A 27,030-nucleotide genomic window follows, 5' to 3' on the forward strand; every position below is an offset into this window, starting at 1 on the left:
TATAGATCTTAAGTAAATAAATAGAAATATAACTCTTTTTTCTTTTTAAAGAAAAAAAATACATCTTATCTCTGAAGTTTTATAGTATTTTGCAGAGTTAGACGCAACTAACATTACAATGATTTTGTTTCTTTAAAGGTTTTTATAGATTTGACTAATATGACAAAGCACTAAGACAGAGTAAACATTGGTCACGCCCCAAAACATACAGTAGTTCTGCAAGATCTTTGTCTTTAATTGTCAATATGCAGGCAATGTGTGACGCTGCCATATTTTTTTTTTTTTTTTATAATGTAGAGACACTTCCTGGGTCTGTCTCACACAGACAAACACAGAGGGACTCTGAACGACAAGCACCAACTGCGAGAGACATAATGGCATCAGCAAATAAAGGTCAGTCTATAAGTTAAATAACCTAATGTGATACAGCTCGTTTAATACCATACTGAAAAATTAATCATATGCTGTGCTTTTTGTTGATGGTAGTTGACAGCATTAAACAGTAAATCAGAAAGTAAATAATGAAGATAATCTACATTAGCATTTAGTCGCCATGCTACAACCTAAAATTTCTACTATTCAGGTCTACTAATTTATTTTATTAAATATATTTGTATACAATTACAGAGTATCATGATAAAAATACAGCATGATGTTACCAAAATAACTGTGAGGTAATATCATCTGTCTTCTATGCCAAGTTTGAATCACTATTCTTAAACTAAAGGAATGTGACACAACCTGTTAGCGGCTCAAAAAGTTATTTTAGCATCATTCACAATGTTTGTATTCCTACATCAGTTCTCACAATGTTACATAACCAGAATAACTAAAAATGAATCATCCATTATTACATTTATGACACTGCTGATATTTCTGGTGTTTACAGGGATGTAAGTGTTGGCTGCTGAGCCATTTGCTGCAACTTGGAGAATAAAAAATTATCATTAACTTTCCAGAGCGTAATCATGATCTTAGAGACCTGATACTCCTAATAGTGTAAAGCCTGATGATCAATTAAGGCAATGTGATGTACATCAATCAGAAAGTGTAGGTGCTGTTCATCTGTGTGACCACCAGATGGCCACAACGCACGTGGTGTTGAAATGCTTTAAGAAATTACAATATATGATATTGAAAAAATGATTATGTTAAAACACAATTAATTCATATTTTCTATTTGTTCATCTGGCTGTTATAATTCATGTACAGCAGTCAAACAAAATCTAAAGTTAATGATGTGAGGGTCAAGAGCCCAACTAAAGCAAACACTAATCACCATAATGGTGACTTAATAATTCCAGTTTTCTCCGTCAGTGATTCTGCTTGTTAACATCAGGTGTCTTCAATAATGCTCAATCATCACTCAATTATTCACTTAATTATCCTGATCAACTTTAACACAGCTTCAGTGTTCATTTAACACTCTGCTCAGAGTTTAATTGTTGCTTAAAATGACTTCATTCCATGATGTTGAAGTTACATGAACAAATTATGTTTGTTTAATGTAACCCAGTTATGTGGGACCTGTTGACATAAAAAAGTTAAGGTTAATTAAATGAATGATATTTTTGCTATTTTACACATAATACTCCATGATGATCACATTACACAAAAATGAAATTGCATGTCAAAATAAAACATTGTCAATATTTTTTGAGACCCCCCAAAATTTCACGAATCACGTTTTCAGGGGAGCCCATGTCTTATTAAGGGGAGCTGAGCTCCCCCTAGCTCCCCCGTGGTTTGCACCCTGTTTATAGTACCTTTATATATTTATTAATTTAAACTGTGAGTAATAATAATTGATCAACTAAAATTGTACATGTGTAATCGATAAAGGGTATAATAATTAAATAATATCTATATCATACACAATTTTTATTCTATAAGTTATTATATAAGCATCAGGCTACTACAAGCCAGAAAACTTTGTCTATAAAAATCATTTGCTATGTGGTGACCTTTAATTTGGAGTAGAAACAGGTGGAGTGACTTTATCACATCAGACATGTGACACTTTGCTCACGGCTGATTGGTCCAAGTTCGGTTTGCAACCTCTTACTTGAACATCACCCGCCCCGGACCAGGTTAGCCGTGGAGTGTGAGTTACCATGGCGATGAACACTGTTAAAAGCCAAACCACTTTCATGGTGCCTAATACCTAGGGTTGGCGCAAACACTGAAACATAACGGGCTAACCTAAACCGGCTTCATGGTATAGGCCCCAGGTCTTTTTCATGCGTAGACAAACTGGAAGAAATAAAGTTTCTGTTGTGTTTGTGCAGTTACACAACAGCACTGAATTTCTTCCAGTTTGTCTACGCATGATGACTCATATGCACTTTACATAAAATTTGAAAAATACTGAGCTTCGAGAAATCAATTCATAGCTGGATCCACCTGGACTTCTAAAAGTGAAATAACAGGATTTGCATGTTTGTGGGCAAGTCGTGCTTTATTTGAACAATGGAGGGAAATGGCTCGTTTGATTAGCATAGTCATGTGATCACACTGTTCATTTTCCTGCCTGTACTTTCAGTTTGTTTTATTCCATTCAGCCAGAGAAAAATGTAGAGATCCAAATAACAAACTTTACAGAAAAATGGCTGGAGCTCATGCAGCTAAATTAAAATATTGATTCATTCATTTGAAACTTGCAAACATCAGCTACATTCATGTTATTTTATTTTGGAAAATTCATAAACATAAAACACTGCTATAAAACATATTAAACAGTAGATTTGTAAGAGGAAGACAAATATATAGATCTTAAGTAAATAAATAGAAATATAACTCTTTTTTTCTTTTTAAAGAAGAAAAATACATCTCATCTCTGAAGTTGTATAGTATTTTGCAGAGTTAGACGCAACTAACATTACAATGATTTTGTTTCTTTAAAGGTTTTTATAGATTTGACTAATATGACAAAGCACTAAGACAGAGTAAACATTGGTCACGCCCCAAAACGTACAGTAGTTCTGCAAGATCTTTGTCTTTAATTGTCAATATGCAGGCAATGTGTGACGCTGCCATATTGGTTTTTTTTTTTTTTTTTTTACAATGTAGAGACACTTCCTGGGTCTGTCTCACACAGACAAACACAGAGGGACTCTGAACGACAAGCACTAACTGCGAGAGACATAATGGCATCAGCAAATAAAGGTCAGTCTATAAGTTAAATAACCTAATGTGATACAGCTCGTTTAATACCATACTGAAAAATTAATCATATGCTGTGTTTTTTGTTGATGGTAGTTGACAGCATTAAACATTAAATCATAAAGTAAATAATGAAGATAATCTACATTAGCATTTAGTCGCCATGCTACAACCTTAAATTTCTACTATTCAGGTCTACTAATTTATTTTATTAAATATATTTGTATACAATTACAGAGTATCATAATAAAATACAGCATGATGTTACCAAAATAACTGTGAGGTAATATCATCTGTCTTCTATGCCAAGTTTGAATCACCATTCTTAAACTAAAGGAATGTGACACAACCTGTTAGCGACTCAAAAAGTTATTTTAGCATCATTCACAATGTTTGTATTCATACATCAGTTCTCACAATGTTACATAACCAGAATAACTAAAAATGAATCATCCATTATTACATTTATGACACTGTTGATATTTCTGGTGTTTACAGGGATGTAAGTGTTGGCTGCTGATCCATTTGCTGTAACTTGGAGAATAAAAAATTATCATTAACTTTCCAGGGCGTAATCATGATCTTAGAGACGTGATACTCCTAATAGTGTAAAGCCTGATGATCAATTAAGGCAATGTGATGTACATCAATCAGAAAGTGTAGGTGCTGTTCATCTGTGTGACCACCAGATGGCCACAACGCATGTGGTGTTGAAATGCTTTAAGCAATTACAATAAATGATAGTGAAATAATGATTATGTTAAAACACGATTATATCATATTTTCTATTTGTTCATCTGGATGTTATAACTCATGTACAGCAGTCAAACAAAATCTAAAGTTAATGATGTGAGGGTCAAGAGCCCAACTAAATCAAACACTAATCACCATAATGGTGACTTAATAATTCCAGTTTTCTCCTTTAGTGATTCTGCTTGTTAACATCAGGTGTCTTCAATAATGCTCAATCATCACTCAATTATTCACTTAATTATCTCATTAACTTTAACACTGCTTCAGTGTTCATTTAACACTCTGCTCAGAGTTTAATTGTGTTGCTTAAAATGACTTAATTCCATGATGTTGAAGTTACATGAACAAATTATGTTTGTTTAATGTAACCCAGTTATGTTGAACCTGTTGACATAAAAAAGTTAATTAAAGCCAACATATGTCAAAAAACACAATTATTATAAGTAAACTAAATATTAATATATTATGTAAAGTTGATCAGGATTATAATGCACAACCTTCCTCGTTCATTATTTTGAGTGATAATGAGCTGATGAGTTGAATCAGGTGTGTTTGATTAGGGAGACAAAGAAAACTTACAGTGTTGGGGATCCGTCAGGAGCAGGTTTGAGAAACACTGAGCTAGTTAGAGGGGCATGATGTTAATTAATTGTACTGATATACTAAGCACAACCATAGACTTTAAAAAGTTGGACGATGCACCTTCACTCTCTTCCATTGTAGAAAAGTGAATCCGCCAAAGTCTTAAAATGTCGCTGACATCTCGGAGCCCGAGTCTGTGCATTAGTGAGCGTGAAGTGGAGCCGCGATATTAAGGTCCCTCCCTCACTCCCGCAGAAACTGATGGTTAGTACAGTTACTGCAGAGAAACTCATTGTGTCAATGTGAAATATACAGTTATGGAAATGTAGAAATTAAAGTTGAAGTTCAAATCTCCTCCTGAAAATCCTGGAAAAATTAAATTGGTGACTCGGTGACTACTTCACTCAGAGAGGCTGTCAATCACAACGTCACACTCCCGTTTTTATAGAATCAAATAACTAACTAAAAACCAATTGAATTAAAACATACACCAGCATGATACAAAACTACCTAAAAAGACAGAAACCATCTATGGGAAAAAGCGTGATTTCTTTGGTTAGTTTGTCATACGTCATATTAGACTCCATGAAGAGGGTGGGGTTTATGACCTATACTGCATCCAGCCACACTGTTAGACCTTACCAGGTTTTTTTACTGTAAAATGCTGTTAATTGTACAGTTCTTTACTGTAATCTACAGTATGTTACTATAAAGATGCACTAAAACTCAAGTTAACTTATTTCACTTGCAGAAACCGACTGCCTTAAATTAACTAACATTTATAATGCATTAATAACGTGAGCAGAGTATTACTGTGAACTTTGTTCATTTGAAACAGCAAATAAAACTTTTGTCAATAAAGAGTTTTCCACTGGACCAGCAACTACACAGTAACTACCTGTTAACTAAAGCTTCATGCAGCATATCACCAATTAATCTAGATCTTCTCCTGGACTGAAGCACAGGCTCTACTCTTCAGCACAATGGTGACCCAAAAAACAAGATTTTACAGTAAACTGCTGTTGCCAGTATAAACCTGTTTTATAACTTACAGTTTATTGCTGTTAAAATACATTTTGTTGGTGTGTCTTTTTATCCTACAGTGTTTGCTTTAGTTGGTATGCTGATGCTATAACATGAGATTTTCTTTTGCTGGTTGAGCTGTGTTTTTGCAAGTCACAATTGTGCACTGCACACCCACAGTTTATGAATGATTGTGGTTATAATGATTATGACGAAAAAATCATCATATTCCCTGTTCACTAACTAAAGAATTCATTCTCACTCATTCAGAGTTTAATCCTCAACCAAAAGTGTTACATTACCACCACAGCAATAAATTACAATGACTTTTTTTTAACACATCATGCATAAACAACAACAACAACAACAAAAAACAGAGCTACGCAGTTTTTTTGAAACACAGAGATATCACAATTTAGCACATGAATCTCAACAATGGTGGCAGAATTATTATTATTTTTTATTCATGCAGCAGTGCATGCTGGGAGTTTTATACTATCCTGGAACCCAGCATTGCATTGCGACGTGAAACTTTTGATTGTCACCATTGTTGAGATTCATATGATGATTGTTGATGTCTGTGTGTCAAGCATGACTTACATACTGTAAAAAAACAGTAACATACTGTAAAAAAGCAGAGCTGTAAATTAACGGTAAAATGCTGTAAATTTACAGTATATTGCTGGTAACTACAGCTGCCAGTAAATTACCGTTATTTTACAGGGCATTTTTTACAGTGGATATTGTCAGGATTTGGCCTTTTTTACAGCAAGTGTTAACAGTGCACCTGGGGTATTTGAAACATTATGGCTTCAGTTTTCAGGACTTGTGTGTCACACTTGCACAAAGGGTTGACAAAATGCATTTTGTAAAATAACAAAATTAACATCTCAGCACATGAGTAAATAAATGGTTCTGGTGAAATAGCTAAAAATACAAGGGGATGAAAAGCAGGCATGTTTAATCATCTAGAGCTCCAGCTAATGATATGAACTGTTTGACAGGTTATACACATGATCTGAGGATTGTGTTACTGGGAGTCTGTGGAGCTGGAAAGAGTTCAACTGGAAATGCAATACTGGGTCAAGAGGCATTTAAAGAGAGCAGAACCAGAGAGAGTGAGAAACAGAGAGGAAGAGTAGAAGACAGAAACATCTCCATCATCGACACTCCAGGATTCTTCAACACTCAACTGACTGATGAAGAGATGAAGAATGAAATGATGAAGAGTCTGTACCTCTGTTATCCTGGTCCTCACGTCTTCCTGCTCATCATAAACCTGGGAAACTTTGAGGAGGAGCAGAGGAACATCGTGGAGCAAATTCAGGAGATCTTTGGAGCTCAAGCTTTAAAGTTCACCATGATTCTGTTTATTGGAAGAGAAAAAATAACAATTAGAAAATGGAAGATCTTTATGGATAGTAGAAAGTTTCAGAACCTCATCAAACACTGCAGAGGTAAATATTATGAGATCAACAGTAAAAGTGAGATTATTCCAACTCACATCACAAATCTTCTAGAGAAGATTGATGAAATCGTCATACCGAATGATGGCCAGCATTATGACATTTCCATTTACTTAAGAAATCCACTAAAGAGCAAAAAAGAAAAGATAAAACAAGAGAAAGAAACGAAAGTGCAAAAGACAAAACAAGAGCAGATAGAAATAGTGCGGGAGACGATTCACGTGCACAGTGTAAAGGAAAAGAGCACAACACATTGTGTGACTAAAAAGAACGATTCTTTTTCAAAAATAGTGACAAAAATTGAGAGAACTGAATTATATGAAGACAGATTCTCCAGAGTCCTACACGAAAACAGGAATGACGAAGAGGAGGCAGTAAAACAATCAGAAAAGTCACAGAGAAACTCTTTTGAAAATATGGGAGAAACAAATACAGTCCAGAACACAGCAATATATTGGAAAACAAGCGGAACTGAAAAATGGGACCAGAAGAAACAAAATCCAACCCAAGCAGGTGAGAACTTGTACTTTATTACACTTTTCCCAAATATCATGACATGTTTCTTGAAAAGTAAATGAAACTTAATCTCTTATTTGTCTGCTCTAAAACTCAGTGTCACAGTCCATACAGAACAGACATATGAAACTGGGAAAGCACACATATCTCAGGATCGTGATGGTTGGTAAAACTGGAGCTGGAAAGAGCGCAACAGGAAACACCATCCTGGGACAGAAGGAGTTTAACGAAGAACTTTCTGCTGAATCTGTGACTAAGAAATGCCAACAACATCAGCAAACGGTAGAGGGTCGAACCATCTCAGTGATCGACACTCCAGGACTGTGTGATACTTCCCTCAGTGAAGAACAACTGAAGAATGAATTAGTCAAGTGTGTCTACATGTCTGTTCCTGGTCCACATGTGTTTCTGCTGGTCATCAGACTGGACGACAGATTCACAAAGGAACAGCAAGACACAATCAAATGGATTCAGGAGAACTTTGGAGAAGAAGCTGCTCGTTACACCATCATTCTGTTCACTAGAGGAGATCAGTTAAAAACATCCATAGAGGAGTTTCTGACAAAAAACAAGCAAATTAATGAGCTAGTTAGAAAGTGTAAAGGCAGTTATCATGTGTTCAATAACACAGATGAAGAAAATCGATCACAGGTCACTGAACTGCTGGAGAAGATAGAGAAAATGGTGATGGAGAATGGAGGAGAGCATTACACAAATGAGATGTACAAGGAAGCTCAGAGGAAAATAGAGGAAGTAAAGAAAAGGGAGAGAGAGGGAGAGGAGAGACGGAAGTTAGAAGAAGAAAAGATAAGGGAGGATGAAAGAATGAGTACTAAGGCTAAAGGAGTGGCATTACTGGGAACAGGAGTGATGTGTGCAGGAGCAGCAGTTGCTGGAGGAACACTAAGTCCAGCTTTAATCTCAGGAGCAGCAGTTGCTGGAGGTGCAGTACTGACCGCTGTTGCTAAAGGAGCCACACTGTCTGAAGCTTTAATGGCAGGAGTCATGGCTGCTGGAAATGCAGCACTGGCCTCTGTTAATAGTGGAGCATCACTACCTGCTGCTTTCATTGGAAGCAATAAATAATGTACAGAGTAAAATCCCCAGAGTTAAATTAACTCTGCTCAGAGTACCCATGAACCCACTCTAAAGACTGTTAAAGTAACTCTGAATCAGAATTAAAGTTAATGAGATAATTAAGGAATTAACTTAGTGATGATTGAGCATTTGTGATGAACACCTGCTGTTAACAAGCAGAATCACTGAAGGAAAAATACAAGAACAACAACTTCAGCCACAGTCAATAAAATAATATATTAAATATCTGAAGATCTCAGCAGAGAAGGATTAAAAAAATCCACAAACAGCATTACCAGCTTCACTTATTACTAACCAGACTGACTTTATTTCTGTCAGACGTCTACAGATGTTCTTATTGAGAATTAAAAGAGGTTTAGTTGTTGATGTTTTATTGAAAATGTTTTGTCACCATTATGGTGATCAGTCTTTTAGTTGGGCAGTTTGATTTTTGGATTTTTTTTTGTGAGTTTTTGGTCTTTATACCAGTGATTAACAAAATACACAATTTGTTACAAAGGAAGCCATACATGCATGCTTATACATGCTTTTTAAACAACTAAGGAAATACAACATCACTGCGCATGTCTTTTCCTAAAGCATTTCTGGTAATGCCACTCTTATAATCCAGAGCTGTCAAAACACATTTAGTAGTGCACACTTTATAATAAAAAAAGCCATTATTAACCTATTCAGTTAGCCTTGACTGATCAACAAATTCTGTTCATTTACCTTAAAAAAAATGCATGCAATATCCTACAATTGTTTGTACTGAACATATCCAGCCACATTTCGTGCAGTTCCTGAATCCTCTTGTCATTTCACTATCATTCATTAAGAGCAGCATTTGGACTCAGAGCATTAACAGTACTGGGTCTGAAGCGTCTGTAGATAGCCATTCAAGATAATTACAACCTTAGTACTTCAGAGTGTTGGTATCAGCAATAAAATAAAAACAGAATTTTATCATGTTTTAGTACGATGTTTACGATATGTTTAGTCAATGTAGTGCACAGATTTGAGACTCAGAGTTTTACACAATCACTTGTCCTTTGGTAGATTTAATTTAAATATGTGGCACATTTTTATTTATTAATTATATTTTGAGTATTGTAATGTGAATTGTAAAGTGATTTTCGTCCAATAGATTCTTCATACAGCACCCATTGTACGAAAGCATAAAATATATGATAAATACCATGAGGTTAACCGAATTTGTTTATATAGGGCGACCTTGGCGCCCGATGAGCCAATGGGTGATCTGTTGATTTAAAGCTGTTCTACTGCATTCAAAAGCTTCTCAGCATGTTTTTTTAACCTCCCTCTTCATTTTTCACAATGTCATGTAATCTTATAAATCTAGCCATTATCAACACTGAAGAGAAGCAGGTGAGTTCAGTGGCAACCATAACAAGTGCGAGCAAATTGTTTGAGTTGCTCAATATTTAGTCCATGTGTGGGGACCTTGACCTTGTCCAGCTCCACCTCTGTAGATCTAAGGGTGGGGCTTAGGTTAATTTAGGTTTAGGGAGAGGGTTAGGGTGTGGTTGGACCTTATACCTCCACCATTTCATTCAGGTTTTGGTCCAGCAATGAGCTGAATTGCTTTCATTCAAACGAGGACTGTGAACTGAATCCTGCAAGAGACCCTTTAAACAACTGGAATGATTTCTCATGTTCAGATACGAGGAAATACGATACTAGTTTGTGAGACTTAACATCAATTCCACATCTTCATGATATTTAATAATGCTTTGACACTAAAATTTTCAGCTTAATTTCTTTTTTTATTGCATTTTTGGTGAAGGTTAATGTAATCAAAATTAATTTCTTAAAATAATTAAGATGTTGTGGTTTAATTTGTTTATTTTTTTTGTAAATTGTATTTGTTTTTCAATAATAATGATTTATAATTTTATGGAATCATTGTGAGGTTTCTGTATTCTACTTTCATCATATGCACACTGCTGCTGTGATGTCAGATTTTATTTAATTGTGGTAATTGATAGATTTCTGTAATAGGAAATTATGAGCGGAAGGAAAATGTAAAATTAGTGATGCACCGATGTGAAAATTGTGGCCGATACGATAACCGATATTACTATTGCTGTCATGGCCGATACCGATATTTACAGATGTCAATATCTCTGTATAGAAAACACATTTTTATGATAATCAAATTAAGAGCAATTTTCCCAAAAACTTTTTTTTTTTTTCTTTTGTCATTTATTTTCAGAAATGACTGATACTGGGCACTTTTACCTGTGTCCAAAATATGTAATCAGATTTTCAAAAGAAAAATATTTTTTCATAAAGGATACAAGTGTGTCCAGCCCTGAGTATTCTCAATAAACATTTAACTCACTTGAGACCAAGTCACTGTATTCTGTGAACATTGTACAACAGTTCAAAACTTTAAAGTACAGTACTGCCCTGCTAAGGCAAAATACCTTAACTTCTATTTTATAACACAATGTTATGATAACACTTAAAATTAGGGCTGGGCGATATATCGCATGACATTGTTATGCGCATCTCGTCAGTAAAGCCGGTTCCTTGATTAGTAGTAAATCACCTTCACCTGCTTTCAGATGGAAGATATGATGCAGATATGAGTGTTAAATTAACACCCAAGAGTGTTAAAGTTAATGAGATAATTAAGTGATTAATTTAGTGATGATTGAGCATTATTGAAGACACCTGATGTTAACAAGCAGAATCACTGAAGGAGAAAATCACAAATTGTAAGCCACCGTTATGGCGATCAGTGTTTGCTTTTGTTGGACTCTTGACCCTTATACTTTCGCTTTACATTTTAGTTGTCTGTTGATAATGATTTATAACAGTCAAATGAACAAAGAAAAATGTGATTTGATAGTGTTGGTTATGTTATGGCATAATCATGCTGTGATCTGAAAATGAATATTATTGAGATAGTTTTGTTAAACTTGTTAGCAACTAGTAATGGGCGGATCGATCCTGAAGTATTGATACTTCGATACTGACGTGGTATCGAAAAGGATCGATCCTCACACAAAAATATCGATCCAAATGTGGGTTTTTTACCAGTAATTTTTTATTAATTTAGCATGCAATTCAGTGCGTAAAATAAGCTTCTAAGTGGAAAAATAAACGAATGTTAGCGGGTAATTGTGTAGGATAGAACCTTTTCCTCTAGTCATCTGTATACAAGACGAAACCAATCAATCACAGAGAGCGTTCGATGCTGGTGCTTCGCTGAGCTCACAGGCCCAGTGCGTTTGGGAAACGAAGCCTTGCTTAGATGACAGAGAAACAATCGGGAGTTATTTCGCAATAAACAAACCAAAACTGTACATAATGGTTTAAAATGTTGACGTCAGTAAGATCTTTTTAATGAAATTAATATTTTTATTCAACAAGGATCGATACATTAAATTGATCAAAAGTGACAGTCAAGGGTTTTACACTGTAAAAAAAATCTACTTCATATAAATGCAACTGTTTTCAACATTGATAATAATAAGAAATGTTTCCTGAGCAGCAAATCAGCATATTAAAATTAATTATCATCATGACTGGAGTAATGATGCCGAAAATTTAGCTTTGATCACATGAATAAATTACAGTTTACTATGGCATAGAAAACAGATAGCCTATGTTAAATTGTTAAATTGTAATATTACAGTTTTTACTAAGAGAAATAAAAATCTTACAGACCCCAAACTTTTGAACAGTAGGCTAGTACTATAATTTGGGTAGTTTTGTAAAAGTCACTGACTAATTAATGGGGAGCTGAGAGCACAGATCACAAAATATTTAGGCCTAGTAGTCATGAAAACGTGTTCAGATTTAGCATATTAATGATGCATTCACCTCATAAATCATGACACACTGCTGTAAGTGCATACAAGTTCAAATGCATGCTTTTAAAATGAAAAAGTATCGGTATCGGTATCGATATCGGCGATACTGGCCCTGTATTTACTTGGTATCGGATCGATACAGAAATTTGCAGTATCGCCCATCACTATTAGCAACAGCTGTGTGATTCTACAGCATATGATTATCAGTATAATTCTTATAACCTAAAATATTCAATAAACATTGTTCTGATCAAACACTGTCAAATTACTTTTTATAGAAACACAGACATCAATAATCAGCCTGTGAATCTCAACAATGGTGACAATAATAATGCATGTTGCAGTGGCTGCCACCAATCACAACTCATTAATGGCTCCCATCATGCATTGCGATATGAATAAATTATGATCTGAATTGTCTATGTAATTTACTTTTCCTAATTTAATATATTTAATATATCACCATTGTTGAGATGCATTGACTGAATCTTGACATCTGTGTGTGCCTAATAGAAAGATTTGAGATTTTTTTTTTAAACTTAAGTTTAACTTTTAAGAAATCCTTTATATTATATCTAAAATTCTGGATATTTATGCTGAATTACAGTTATGCTGTAACCAACAGCTTAAATCACAAACATAAAGTTCAAATGATGATTGTCACTAGGGCTGGGCGATATATCGCACGATATTGTTATGCGCATCTCGTCAGTAAAGCCGGTTCCTTGATTAGTAGTAAATCACCTTTACCTGCTTACAGATGGAGCGGCATTTACTACAAAGAGCCGTAGTTAACTGACAAGCTGAGCCATATCGCATCAATATCGCGGACGTATCGCCAGCGATAATTAATGCGATATGGCTCAGCTTGTCAGTTAACTACGGCTCTTTGTACACAGCGAAAACTCCAGTGTTAAATTAACACTCCTGGGAGTGTATATGAGTCCACACTCAAGAGTGTTGAAGTTGATGAGATAATTAAGTGATTAATTGAGTGATGAATTAATTGAGTGATGAATTACAAGAATTCCTGAAAAGTCTGTTGGGAATAGCCTGATACAGCAAAAGTGATACTGGTACATTAATCACAAAGCGTAAGGAGACAACAGTTTGGTAGGAGCTATTCATGCTTTTGACCAACAGATGGCCACAACATACACCATGTCAAATTGCTTCCACTAAAGAAGTGACAGTCAAGCGCTTGGATCAATAAAAGAAACAGGACAAAGTGTTACACCCCTGAAAAAGGGGAGAAATAATCACGAGAGTGATAGAGTCAGGTTTCCTCACTGAAAACTTTAGTGTTATCATTTCAACAATAATACATTTTACAGATCTACAGAAAATAGTAGCTTTATAGGGCTTATTCAAGTCACAACAGCATACTCTGTAATTCACTGGAACATAAACTCATTTGTCCAATATAACAGCTGTCAATCAAGCACAAAGTAGTTTTAGCTCAATAAACATTACTACATTTACCAAAAATATCGATAAAGTGCTTGAAACACATTATACAAATAACACAGCAAAATAGATATTATATAGGTATCTGTTAATTCACAATTGACATAAAATGGCGGCTGCTCTCATTACGAAGCTATTTTTATCTGTAACCGAGCGAGGGCTCCGCTCACACACGCACATTTTAAACTCGGCAAACTTAACTCTCTCACTTACTCAAATTGTTACTAAAACACACCTTCAACACTCTTAACATGTTAAATCATCACTACATTTACTCAACTCAGTTTTATAATCAACAACGCACCTGAAAAAGGGGAGAAATAATCACGAGAGTGATAGAGTCAGGTTTCCTCACTGAAAACTTTAGTGTTATGAGGAAAAGACCGCGATTTCCCCGGAAACTTGGGTGGAAGATAAAAGCAATTGATCACGCCGCATAGATTAAGATCACTTTGGTGATCACAGATTAACACTTTTTACCCATAAATTAGGCACTGCAAAATTAATTAATCAATCTAACGTTTACATATTCCTCTATTAATTTTTACCCTTTGTACACGTCAGATTTGAACTTTTTAACACAATTACATGAATTGAAATTATATGAATTGTTTCAATCCCTATTACTAGTAGGCTACTGGATGCATTGTCTTTTTAATCTTAGATACTTTAAGATCCTCACATCCTATTAATTGACTAAAACCCTTTTTGCCCATTACATTACAGCAAGTGTTTCTATAAACTGTCACATTCTCCCCGACAAAATAAATGTCGTCCCGACATTACCAACATTCATCTTAAACAGTCTCTTATGCACTGGACCTAGAAAATCATCTTCTGTGAGTCCGTACTTGAGCAGAGGTCAAAGGTCACAGCTCAAATAAAGTTAACGCATTATCCACAGTCCATATCTGTCGACCAGCTGTATAAACAGTCCATAAGCAGTCTTTTCTCATACTGTTAATTCAACAGTCCATCAGGCTCAATGATCTGTATGCATAGTCTGAAAATTGTCTCTTGCAACAGTCTGTGAATTAAATCAAACCTGTCATCATTATGATTGCTGAAGTCCATACATGCAGGGTGGCTGAAGGTAATATTGGTGTGGTGATGGCAACCACGGAACCAGTCCTGGTGCAGGGTAGACAGAGAACAATTGCGGTTGTGGCTGGATACTGTACAAGGAAGGCCTACCAAGCTGATCATAGGTGATACGTCTTGGAGGGTGTCTTTCTCTTTGTGGCCGCTGATAGGCTGGGTCCTCAGGTTCAGAAACAGCAGTGTCCTCAGGTTCAGCAACAGTAGTTAATGAAGGACAGGCCCTTGGTGGACGATCATCAGGCAAGTTCATCTCTTCAGCAGGTAGGTCTTTAACGGTTGTTGTCCCCTCCAACTGCTTCTCAACAACGAGCTGTGCTGGTAGCATATCAGGAACTGGCACTACAACTGTCTCTTTCAGTGGTGGAGGCCTGTGTTCCGACTCTCTCGCTGGTTCAGTGTATGTGGGGACCTGTAGCGGCTCATGATGAAGGTCATATTCATCCCCGCTGTCTTCATCAGAGTCAAGAGACTGTGATGCAGGCTGATGTCTCCTTTTTTTCTGACTTTTGTCCTCGTTAGTCATCTCTGGTTGTGTCTCAAAAGGTAAGTGGTCACAGGACATGAGCAGATTTCTGTGCAGGACTCTGGAGCGGCCCCTACCCTTTTCTGGTCTCACTTCATAAATCGGCAGGTCTGAACCCATTTGTCTCACTACTGTGTGAATTGTATCTTCCCAATAGTTACGGAGTTTACCTGGTCCTCCTCTTGGTGTCAGGTTTTTAATAAGAACTCGCTCGCCAGGCTGTAGCACTGCACTCCTAACTTTGGTGTCATAATACTTCTTACTCCTTTCAGCATTTTTCTGAGCATTTTCATTTGCAATGGCGTATGCTTCCTCCATCCCTTGTTTCCATTTCTCCACGTAGTCTCGCTGGTTACTGGGACCTGCCTCTGTGCACAATCCAAAGAGCATATCAACTGGAAGCCTGGGTGATCTCCCAAACAGAAGAAAAAATGGTGAATAGCCGGTCACTTCACAACGGGTGCAGTTATATGCATAAACTAGTTTGTGCAGAGACTCTTTCCAATTTGACTTTTGTGTCTCAGTCAGTGTCTTTAACATTTGCAACAAAGTTCTGTTCATACGTTCCACTTGACCATTACCCATCGGGTGATAGGGTGTTGTTCTGGACCCTGCCATGCCACTGAGTTTCTTTAACTGATGGAACAACTGATTTTCGAACTCTCCCCCTTGGTCATGATGGATGCGGACGGGGAACCCAAACTTCAGGGCAAAGTCATTGAAGATGAGATTTGCAGCAGTTTTTCCTGACTTTGACGTGGTGGAGTAGGCTTGCGTGAAACGTGTAAAATGATCAACAATAACGAGGATGTACTCGTATCCGCCTTTGCATCTGTCAAGATGGAGGAAGTCTATGCATACCAGTTCAAATGGCTGTGTTGTCACAATGTTTGTCAGAGGAGCTCTTATTTCATGGCTTGGCTTTTTCTGTTTGACACAGCTACAAGTTTGAGTCACATAGTGCTCAATGTCAGATTGCATATATGGCCAGAAGAAGCGGTCACGTACTAGTGATACAGTGCGGTCAGTACCTTGGTGTCCCATGTTATTATGTAACTCTTTCATCACTTTACCTTTGTACTGCTCTGGTAGAACTAACTGCTTGCGGGCTGTAGTGATTCTGTACAGAATGCCATCACTGTCTACTGTCAATTTGTCCCATTCTCGGAATAGGCATTTTGTCTTTGAACTGGATTCTTTTTGCTCCTTAACTGGCGGTTTGGAACCAGACCGTTTGAAATCGAGCACAGGACGGATGACCGGATCAGATTCTTGTGCTCCTCTTATCTCATCTTTTGGAATCGAGCTGATTGATGCAGCGTTTGTCTCACCTTCAACTGATACTGACATAGATGCAGCCAGAAGTGACCAAGTTGCAACAGACTCTTTCTGTACCTCTACTGCTTGTATCGTGGCGGCAATAGTGTCTGGTGGAAGCTCTTCAGAACATTCTCTCATCAGTGACTCTACATCCAGTGGCATCCTTGACAAAGCATCTGCATCACTGTTCTCTCTACCTGGCCTGTACTTTATTGTGAAGTGGAAGTCAGCCAATTCTGCGACCCACCTGGAAGTAGTTGCGTTCAGTTTTGCAGTAGACAGAATGTAGCTGAGCGGGTTATTATCGCTGTACACAGTGAATGTCGGAGCATAGTATAAATAATCACGGAACTTATCAGTGATTGCCCATTTTAGAGCTAGGAATTCTAGCTTGCCAGAGTGGTAGTGATAGTTCTTTTCAGCTGCTGTTAAGGTTCGAGAGCCATAAGCAATGACCCTAAGCTTCCCATCTTGCTTTTGATAAAGAACTGCTCCCAAGCCTTGGTGTGATGCATCAGTATGTACAACAAATGGCTGAGTGAAGTCAGGGAAACCTAAGACTGGTGGGTGGAGCAAACGGTCAATCAGCTGTTCAAGTGCCTGTTGGTGCTGGTCAGTCCACAGGATTGGCTTGTTTGAGGGCACCACATGACTTACTTTCTTTGGTTTTGTTTTCCGTGGGTGGTCAGAAACTTTCTCTGAATCTGCTTTCAGGAGGTCATACAGACAGCTGGCCTTCCTAGAAAAGTCTTTGATGTACTGTCTGTAGTAAGTGAGTAAACCAAGCATTTTTCTGAGCTGGCCCACCGTCTCTGGTCTGATTTCTTTCAATGTTCTTACCGCTTCAAAATCAGCTGGGTCAACTTTACTGCCCTCCGCAGACACTATCCTTCCCAAATAACGGACCTGGGGTTTACAGAGGTCACACTTACTTGGCTTGAGTTTGATGCCATACTCTCTGAGGCGCTGTAAAACTTTACGTACATCATTCACATGGCTGTCGAAAGTTTTACTGAAAACTAGTGTGTCGTCAAGATAAGGAATGCAGATATTATCCCGGAGCCCTTCCAGACATTCCTCCATACAACGCTGAAAAGCTGCAGGAGCGTTCATGAGACCGAATGGCATGCGTATCCACTCATAGAGTCCCCACGGGGTCACAAATGCTGTCAGTGGTCTGCTTTCCTCAGAGATAAACCCCTGGTGATATGCTTTTCCCTGATCTAAGAGGGAGAACCAGGAATTACCACCTAAGCTGTCTAGGATGTCTTGGACCCGAGGGATTGGCTGGCGGTCGGGATGCGTCTTTCGGTTCAGCTCTCTGTAATCTATACACAACCGGAGGGTCCCGTCCTTTTTCCTGACGCACACAACCGGCGAAGAGTATGAAGAGTTTGACTTCCTAACCCAGCCTTGAGCTATGAGGTCATGAAGGTAACCTTTCATCTCCTGATACAGTGGCCTGGGCACTGACATGTATGTGCGATTGACTGGTTCCGAGTCCTTTACAGAAATAGTCATTTCCAATCGTTCAATGCAGCCAATGTCATTGTCTGATCTGGAGAAGGAGTGACACTCTTCTCTAAGCATTTGCCTAACTACCTCTCTCTGCTCTTCGGCTAAGTGACTTAACTCTACTGGTGGATCCCACTGTTCACTAAAATCACATGGGGCTTGAACGCTGGTATGATTCACTGTGGCTGAGGTGACAGCTTTTTCAAAGACTTGGGCAGGTAACACAGTCATTATGGTTTGTACTGTACCAATTATTGTGCGTCCTAGCAGGACAATGTCGTGGTCAGTGGCGTTAGAGACATCAAGCATAATGACTGGACAAGCACTTTTCCTGACTCTGACTAATGTGTCAAAAAACTCAAGTCCATCTGGCCACTGAGGGTTCAGGTCTGGCTGAAAAAGCATTGTCGTGTCCTCCTTGAAAGGCTGGGAAGCTACACGGCACTCAATCTGAATACTACTGTGTTTTGGTACAGCAGCCTTCTTTTCCTTTATTTTCACCCCATATTCATCTGTCTGTTCTGCACTAACAGCCTGTATGAAAGCGCTCACTTTGTTTCTTTTGAGGCTTGGAAAAGCTTTTCTCACTGTACTGTACCGTTTTGTCTTTTCGGTCATTGCCAGGATGTGCTCGATAACATTGAAACCTATGATGGGATGAGATAGGTGACAGCCTTTCATCACCAGCACTGGGATGATCAGTTCATTTGTTTGGTCAGTTTCAGAGGCTAGCCGAAAAGTTGTCTCAATCCATCCCAGGTACGGCATTTCAGTCCCATTTGCTGCAGTCAATCTTAGCTCATCAGGTGAGTCCAGGATTTCTGAAACATCCCTCAGCCTTGCGTTTGGGAGGGATTCCTCTTTCCATCGTTCATCAATGACTGAAACCTGAGAGCCTGTGTCCCATAGAGCTTGGAGGTGTTGGTGATTCAGGTGACACTCAACAAGGCACTGTCTACCGACTAGGGAGGTGACCTTATGGGGGTGGCAAACCTGTGCTAGAGATGATAAAAAGTGGGCATTTTCCTCTGTGCAGGAAAGCTTTTCAGCAGTAGAGTCAATTTCCAGGTGAGTGCATGTTTTCTTATGTTTGGTCCAATGTTGGTTTTGACATGTTTTGGAACAATACAGTGTCTATTTACATGATGAATATTGTTTCAGGTTCTCCATTGAATCTTCTCTGGCACAATTTGCACATTTCTGGGACTTTTCGATAGCTGTGGTTAACACTCATCCCTCAGCGGTAACCCTTTCCCGTTTAAAGGGGCCTCTCTTGATGGTCTGACTCCCCGGATTTTACATCCAGCTTGAAAATGTTCTCCACTCCCACATCGGAAGCAGTGTGTGCAGCGTTCACCTGTTCTGGCCTGCTGGCAGACAAAACACCTCCTTGTAGCTTGAGCAGAACGGTTTGTATACCAGTTAGGTGCATATTGATGCTGTGCAGGGTCAGATGGTGCTTGGGGCTGATGGTAGTTGCTGTAATACTGCTGCTGGGGCAGGGGTGGCTGGGGTTCCCTATCGGGCCTCCTAACTGGAGGTGGGGCATAAACATAAGGCTGTGACTGAAACATAGGCTGCTGTAATGTCTCCTTAATCTGAGCTATCTCTGCACTGAGACCTTTTAGAGAAGCTACACCCGTCTTAAGTTCAGCTAACTCTGTTAATAGTTCTGCAGGTATCTTCGCTTTGACTTCCTTCACATAACACTTTGCAGATGGCGTATCTTCTGACTGGACTACACTGACAGTTGTAGAAGGCTGTGTGACATTAAACCGCTTTTTGTTTCGTCTTTCTATTTCATTAGCAACAGCAATGTTAAGCTTCTCTAACAAGACCTCATCTGACGTTTCACTATCTAGCAGGAGGGGCTGCATGTCTATCCTGATACTGTCACTCTGGAGACCTGTAAGGACGGTGTGTAAACACATGCGCTGGACCAGCGCCGGGTCATACTTAAGTCCTGATTCTGACTCCTGGGACGCAAACAGTACTTTCTGCCTCAGATCGAAGACGCGCATCAGGAAGCTTTGAGGGGTCTCCTTGCAATGCTGTGATTCAGAAGTTAGCTGTTTGTAAAGCTCTGTTGCGCTTTTCTCTTGAAAGTGGGAACGCAGGATGCATCGAAGTGTGGGAAGAGTTAGCTGGGGTTTACCTTCCAAGTAGCTGCGGAGCTGTGAGCCTGGAGAAATAGCCCTGATTACTGCATCTACAATCTCTACCTCAGGATAACCTCTGTTAAGTCCATTCTCAATCTGATGGGCAAGGCTGGAAAAAATCAGTTTCTCTTTCTGGCCCGGTTCACCTATCTGCCCAGAAATTTTAAACTCTTTGCGCCAGTATTGACTGGGCGAGGGCTGCATGCTCACCTGACGATGGACAGGGGTTTGGGGCTGGTGCAGAGAATCACTGATCATTGCATTGACTGCAGTAATCTGCTCGGTTTTCACTCCTTGTTGTAAGGTTACAGCTCTCGGTTCCTCTGTTCTGTGATGTGTTCCTGTTGTTTCTATATCATGTTCCGTTTGCTCTGTTTTGTTATCCATGCCACTGTTCATCTCCGCCATTTTGTCTTGGAGTAGCAACAATTCCGACATGCCGTCATCTTCTAACTCTGCCAATTCCTCTCTTTCAATGAACATCATAATAAGAGTCATCAATGATATGCGGGATTTGTCTTGGACATTTCTTCTCTGTTCGCCTGATATGCCAAGAAAATCACATATCTCTAGTAAGTTGTCCTTGGTCAGGGTGTGCAATTTCCCTACTAACTCTCCCTGTACCTCTTCCAAGGTGGTTGTCATGGTGACAGGACAGGAGGAACTTACCGTGCAGGACTTGGAACTGAACCAGATGGTCTTTACTGTCTCTGATGATCTCTTAATGGCCTCAGTTGGCATGTACTTCACCACCAGGATCCAGGACCCTTCGAACAGCAACACTTTCCTCCCTGCCTGGGTTGTTATGGGGGGATTTAGCTGGCTCTGAATTCAGCGACCAGTATGTGGCCACCGGACATCTGAACAGCAATCCCAGCGGGGCCTCCAAAATGTTACACCCCTGAAAAAGGGGAGAAATAATCACGAGAGTGATAGAGTCAGGTTTCCTCACTGAAAACTTTAGTGTTATCATTTCAACAATAATACATTTTACAGATCTACAGAAAATAGTAGCTTTATAGGGCTTATTCAAGTCACAACAGCATACTCTGTAATTCACTGGAACATAAACTCATTTTTCCAATATAACAGCTGTCAATCAAGCACAAAGTAGTTTTAGCTCAATAAACATTACTACATTTACCAAAAATATCGATAAAGTGCTTGAAACACATTATACAAATAACACAGCAAAATAGATATTATATAGGTATCTGTTAATTCACAATTGACATAAAATGGCGGCTGCTCTCATTACGAAGCTATTTTTATCTGTAACCGAGCGAGGGCTCCGCTCACACACGCACATTTTAAACTCGGCAAACTTAACTCTCTCACTTACTCAAATTGTTACTAAAACACACCTTCAACACTCTTAACATGTTAAATCATCATTACATTTACTCAACTCAGTTTTATAATCAACAACGCACCTGAAAAAGGGGAGAAATAATCACGAGAGTGATAGAGTCAGGTTTCCTCACTGAAAACTTTAGTGTTATGAGGAAAACACCGCGATTTCCCCGGAAACTTGGGTGGAAGACAAAAGCAATTGATCACGCCGCATAGATTAAGATCACTTTGGTGATCACAGATTAACACTTTTTACCCATAAATTAGGCACTGCAAAATTAATTAATCAATCTAACGTTTACATATTCCTCTATTAATTTTTACCCTTTGTACACGTCAGATTTGAACTTTTTAACACAATTACATGAATTGAAATTATATGAATTGTTTCAATCCCTATTACTAGTAGGCTACTGGATGCATTGTCTTTTTAATCTTAGATACTTTAAGATCCTCACATCCTATTAATTGACTAAAACCCTTTTTGCCCATTACATTACAGCAAGTGTTTCTATAAACTGTCACAAAAGCATATAATGTGAGTTTGATAATGTGAGCATTAAAAAATAATATGTGAAATAGATACACAGTGGCAGCCCTTACGGAAAGAAAATATAATAATAGAAGAACTTTGGAAGAAGAAGCTACACGTTAAAGTTTAGTTTAGATTGTAACTGTGGCATGGCAAAATGTAAATATAAGTTTCATTTGAGTTGATGAGTTACTCCATTCAAATTACAGCAATTGCAAACACTCTAGGTTCCTCGGCCAATAACATACTTCTGCATAAATGTCAAGTAGCCTTGTTGCGCCACTGCCCTGTCTGTTTCTAAATATATCAAACTATGCAGGCCAGAGTGAGGGAATCAGCGGTTTCAGTTTCAATAGCTCTCCAGCAAGGACAGATAGAGAGTAGAGAGTAAACTGGCAGTTTATGAGAGTCATCGGTTAGCTAGAATCTTCCTGCACAAACACCGGGACAGGCAATGTTTATTTTCTGGTTGATCAGGTAAACAACATGTGAAAGCGATACGAGAACGCACTCTCACTCCAGAACCAGAAGCATTCAGGTGGAAAAGAGAGAAACAAGAGTCCTGTTGGAAAAGCAACAGATATGGCAGATCAGTGTCTTCACACAGGTGTAATTGAGGCGACTGGAGCTTTAAGTGCCATTGGATTTCCAGTCCTTTTACTGGGTGTCGGTGCTGGATTGGCATATGGTGCACATGGGGAAAGGGGACTTTCACTATTATGGAGTGGGCTTCAGTCTGTGGGCGTCTTCAGAGGCAGTTTGGCTGTGATGGCATTACCGGCTGTCGGGGGGATGGCAGCGGCTGCAGTGGTGAGGATCTCCGGTGTGAAGTGTGTCTCTGCAGTCGCTGTAGCAGGAGTAACTGGAGCAACTGTTTCAGCCATCATATCAGCGGCTGTAGCAGCAAAAACTGCCCGAAGTATAAGAGCCAAACAGGAGGCAGAAGCCGAAAGCCTCATCTTTTCAGTGGGCGTTGGGGTTTTGTTGGGGATGGGAATGTCATTTATTTTGGGGCAAAGAAACAGAAATGGAGGAGGAACAAACAGAAGTAGTGAGGATGAGGACGAGGAGGATGAAGGTCATGAGATGAATGCTGAGGATTAACACAAGAGAAAGAGAAGGAACAAAAAGAAAATTAAAATCTGTGACTGATTTGAAGAACATCTTTTAGAGATCATAAACAATAATATCTTGTGTCTTGTATGTGTTAAGTGCTATACGATTGTTAAATTGAGGTCAAAAGTCTAGATTTATCGGCTATATTTCTCTAACGGTTTCTCTAACAGTTTATGTTTTTATCTTCATATTTTATGTGTGAAAACTAATTGGTGTTACACTACACAATGACAATCATTTAAATTGCACTGTAAACGTAACATAAACGTAAATGCTAAAATTAAGTGTAACACAATTTTTTGCCTTGCCTTGCCTTGCCTTGCCTAAACTCTGAGCAGAGTGTTAAATGAACACTGAAGCAGTGTTAACGATAGAGATAATTAAGTGAATAATTGAGTGACGATTGAGCATTATTGAAGACACCTGATGTTAACAAGCAGAATCTCTGAAGGAGAAAACCGTAATTTTTAAGTCACAATTATGGTGATCAGTGTTCAGTTAGTTGGGCTCTTGACCCTTAAAGTCATATAATGGTACATGCACTTTTTCAAGTTGATTGTACTGAAATGTGTGTTGGCAGTGCCTGTGCACAACCATCATATAATGATAACAATCTATCCAGTGTTTTTGATTTAATCTCCTTATATGTTTTCCCCTGCCTCAAATTGAGCCGTTCGATTTTGTGACGTCACTAAATCGGAAGCCCCTCCCACGATTGTTGATTGACAGCAGCGTTTCAAAAGATCCCTGCCTTGAGCGAGCTGTCAGTCATCATAGTCCGTCATTGTTGATATGCTGGAGCAGAATGGCGTCTAAGCGATTGTGGTGTTCTGTTCCTGGGTGTAATAACGAACACAGCAGTAATTTTGATGTTCCTAAATCCGAACCGCTGAAGACACAGTGGCTGAGTTTTGTTTTCGAAGGGAATATTCCCCACGAGAAGTGGCCGAAAGCAACGTCAATGCTTTCATGTTTGCGCGATTCGCAAATCTTTTCTCACCAGACTGCTTTATTAACGAAGAAAGTAACTTATAAAGCTGATTTTGATAAGAAGCTGCTCCTGAAAAAAGAATCGTTACCAACTATTCATGTCTCCCTGCTGAACCTCCAGAAAAAGTAAGTGTAAAATTGTATTAACCTTTATATTAATCTTTGCAAATCGCTTCACGATGAATGCGGCTAAGGTTTACACTCAGGGTACATACGGCATGTTTTCTATGTACGACGTTCTCAATAAAATTCATAATCCCACGTTTATAATGAACAACGCGTTATGGTTATTGTGTTAAATAAACTGAGTACGTATAACTTACATCAGTAAACACATAGCGTTCGTACATCTCACTAAGTTACTCTACCCTGCCAGTACACAGAGATAGATCAAAGTGAAAATATAATAACCAGCCATTCAGAAACGTCATGTTCGAGCCTTGATTGTCAAACTTCTTCGGGCCGTCATTTTGTTCCAACTCCGGTTCAAACTGATACGGTTGCACAGATGTGTCCTCCTCAGAGACTCCCGCTGCCATTGTTTTCCTATACCCTCAACTGTTGTCAAGGAAACACTCCACGTGCGGTGTGGTCATGAAGCTGTTATAAACCCCCGCAGAACGGAGGGGCGGAGTGAGCGAAGCTCATTATCATTTAAAAGCATATGCACTGAAATGGCGTGCTGAAAACAGAGCTGTTTTTGACCTGGTAAAATTAGTGTTTTCTTACAATATTAACGACATTTTTTAATTAAAGTATATTACAAACTTTTCACTTAGACCCTAAAGAATCAAATTAACTTGTATGAAAATGGCATTATATGACCCTTTTAAAACTTTATATTTTGTTTGGCTGCTGTATGTGAGTTATAACAGCCAGATGAACAAATAGAAAAGATGATCTGATGGAGTCGGTTGTGTTTTAACAAAATCTTAAATTGACCTGAATCGCTGAACCCATCAAGAGCATAAATTCTGAGTTAAATTTACCTTAAGGATTTTGGCAGCATGGTCATTTTAGAACACACCATTTTTAGCCTTATCAATGAAATCCAGTCGATCAAATATATGTATATTAAAAAAAATTCTATGTAGGCACACACAGAATTAGCATATAAATCTCAGCAATGGTGACAAACAGATCACCTCTGAACATAAGCTCATTATTTATTCATGCAGCAATGCATGATGGGAGCCATGAATGAGTTTTGATTGGTGGCACCCAGAATGCACTGCAACATGCTTTATAATTGTCACCATTGTTGAGATTCACAGGCTAATAATTGATGTCTGTGTGTCTTAAAAATTGTATAAGATAAAATTTAAAAGAAATTATTTAATTACTCACTGCTGTTAAAATTAATAAAGTAAACTTAACTCAGAAATTATGCTTTATATGAGTTCAGGGATTCAGGTCAAATGATTGTGAAATAATGTTTGTTAAAACACAAAACCATCATCATCAGATCATCTTTTTTATTTTATTCATCTTGCAGCTATAATTCATGTACTGCATCCAATCAAACTCTAAATTTAATGAATTAAGGGTCAAGAGCCCAACTAAAGCAAACACTAATCACCATAATGGTGACTTAAAAATTCCATTTTTCTCCTTCAGTGATTCTGCTTGTTAACATCAGGTGTCTTCAATAATGCTCAATCATCACTCAAACATTCACTTAATTATCTCATTAACTTTAACAGGATAATCGTGGTGGGAAGTTTGGATAATTTTACTGACTTGAATGTTTGAATCTCGTTCATCAAAATGAAATTCCAGCAGAAAGTATTTAAAATGGTACATGTTAATAGCCAAATTCCCCAAACACATTAAATGTTGATTGCATTTAGAATAAGAAAAAAAAAATCAATGCAAGGAAAAGGCCAAATTATGAGAAACAGAAATGATTAATTCATTTATCTGGGTCTTCAAATATGCAGTCAGTCAGTTTACTTCACCTCCCGATCTTAGCCGTTCATTCATCCCATGAAATCCTCATAAACTGAGCTTTTGATACCTTTATAGACAATTATTACTAAACATCTGACATGCTTCAATGCATGCTGGGAACCATGGATGAGTCTTATAATAGGGCTCCCAGCATGCATTGCAGCATATCACCGTTGCTGAGATTCATACATTGATTATTGATGTATTTCAATGTTCATTATGAGGATTTTTCTGTGTACAAATGCTCATGTCATGCAACATGTTGAAATGAGGCATATAGGCCCTAATGCTATTTTGTGTTACCAACAATCAGTGAGAATAAATTAGAATTTTTAAAACCCAGAAGGGCACACTGAGTTTAACTGTGTTTTAATACCTGTTATAACCATTACATAATTTTGCCATTACACAATATGAGGTATCCTCTTTTTGAGGTGATCTATCATAATAAATTAAGAAGCTATCCTCAGTTTGAAAACGAATGAAAGAACAGAGCATCTCAGTTATCAATTGTTACATCCCGCGAGAGTCTATAAGTGGACACAATAAAAATAAAGCCACAGCACCACAAACAAACAAA

At 38.2% G+C, this 27,030-nt stretch overlaps 1 protein-coding gene across 2 annotated transcripts; it reads left to right on the forward strand.

The window, feature by feature from the left end:
- The first annotated feature begins 327 nt into the window (after positions 1-327).
- On the forward strand, positions 328-27,030 carry LOC143710412 (GTPase IMAP family member 8-like). 2 transcript variants are annotated; one of them, XM_077201362.1, is made up of 6 exons: positions 328-393; positions 3,070-3,165; positions 6,525-7,499; positions 7,600-11,540; positions 12,602-13,652; positions 22,393-27,030. In XM_077201362.1, exons 1-4 carry the CDS (start codon positions 375-377, stop codon positions 8,586-8,588), a joined length of 2,079 nt encoding a protein of 692 aa, XP_077057477.1. In that variant the 5' UTR covers positions 328-374; the 3' UTR covers positions 8,589-11,540; positions 12,602-13,652; positions 22,393-27,030. The 2 variants fall into 2 exon arrangements, 1 of the variants encoding a protein (XP_077057477.1); XR_013194546.1 differs by lacking the exons at positions 328-393; positions 6,525-7,499; positions 7,600-11,540; positions 12,602-13,652; positions 22,393-27,030 and adding an exon at positions 3,661-3,807 and having other exon boundaries at positions 2,953-3,165.

This window comes from Siphateles boraxobius, unplaced genomic scaffold (genome assembly GCF_051911475.1).
Source record: "Siphateles boraxobius isolate OS27281-9 unplaced genomic scaffold, OSU_SipBor_1 47, whole genome shotgun sequence".
Lineage (NCBI taxonomy): Eukaryota > Metazoa > Chordata > Actinopteri > Cypriniformes > Leuciscidae > Siphateles > Siphateles boraxobius.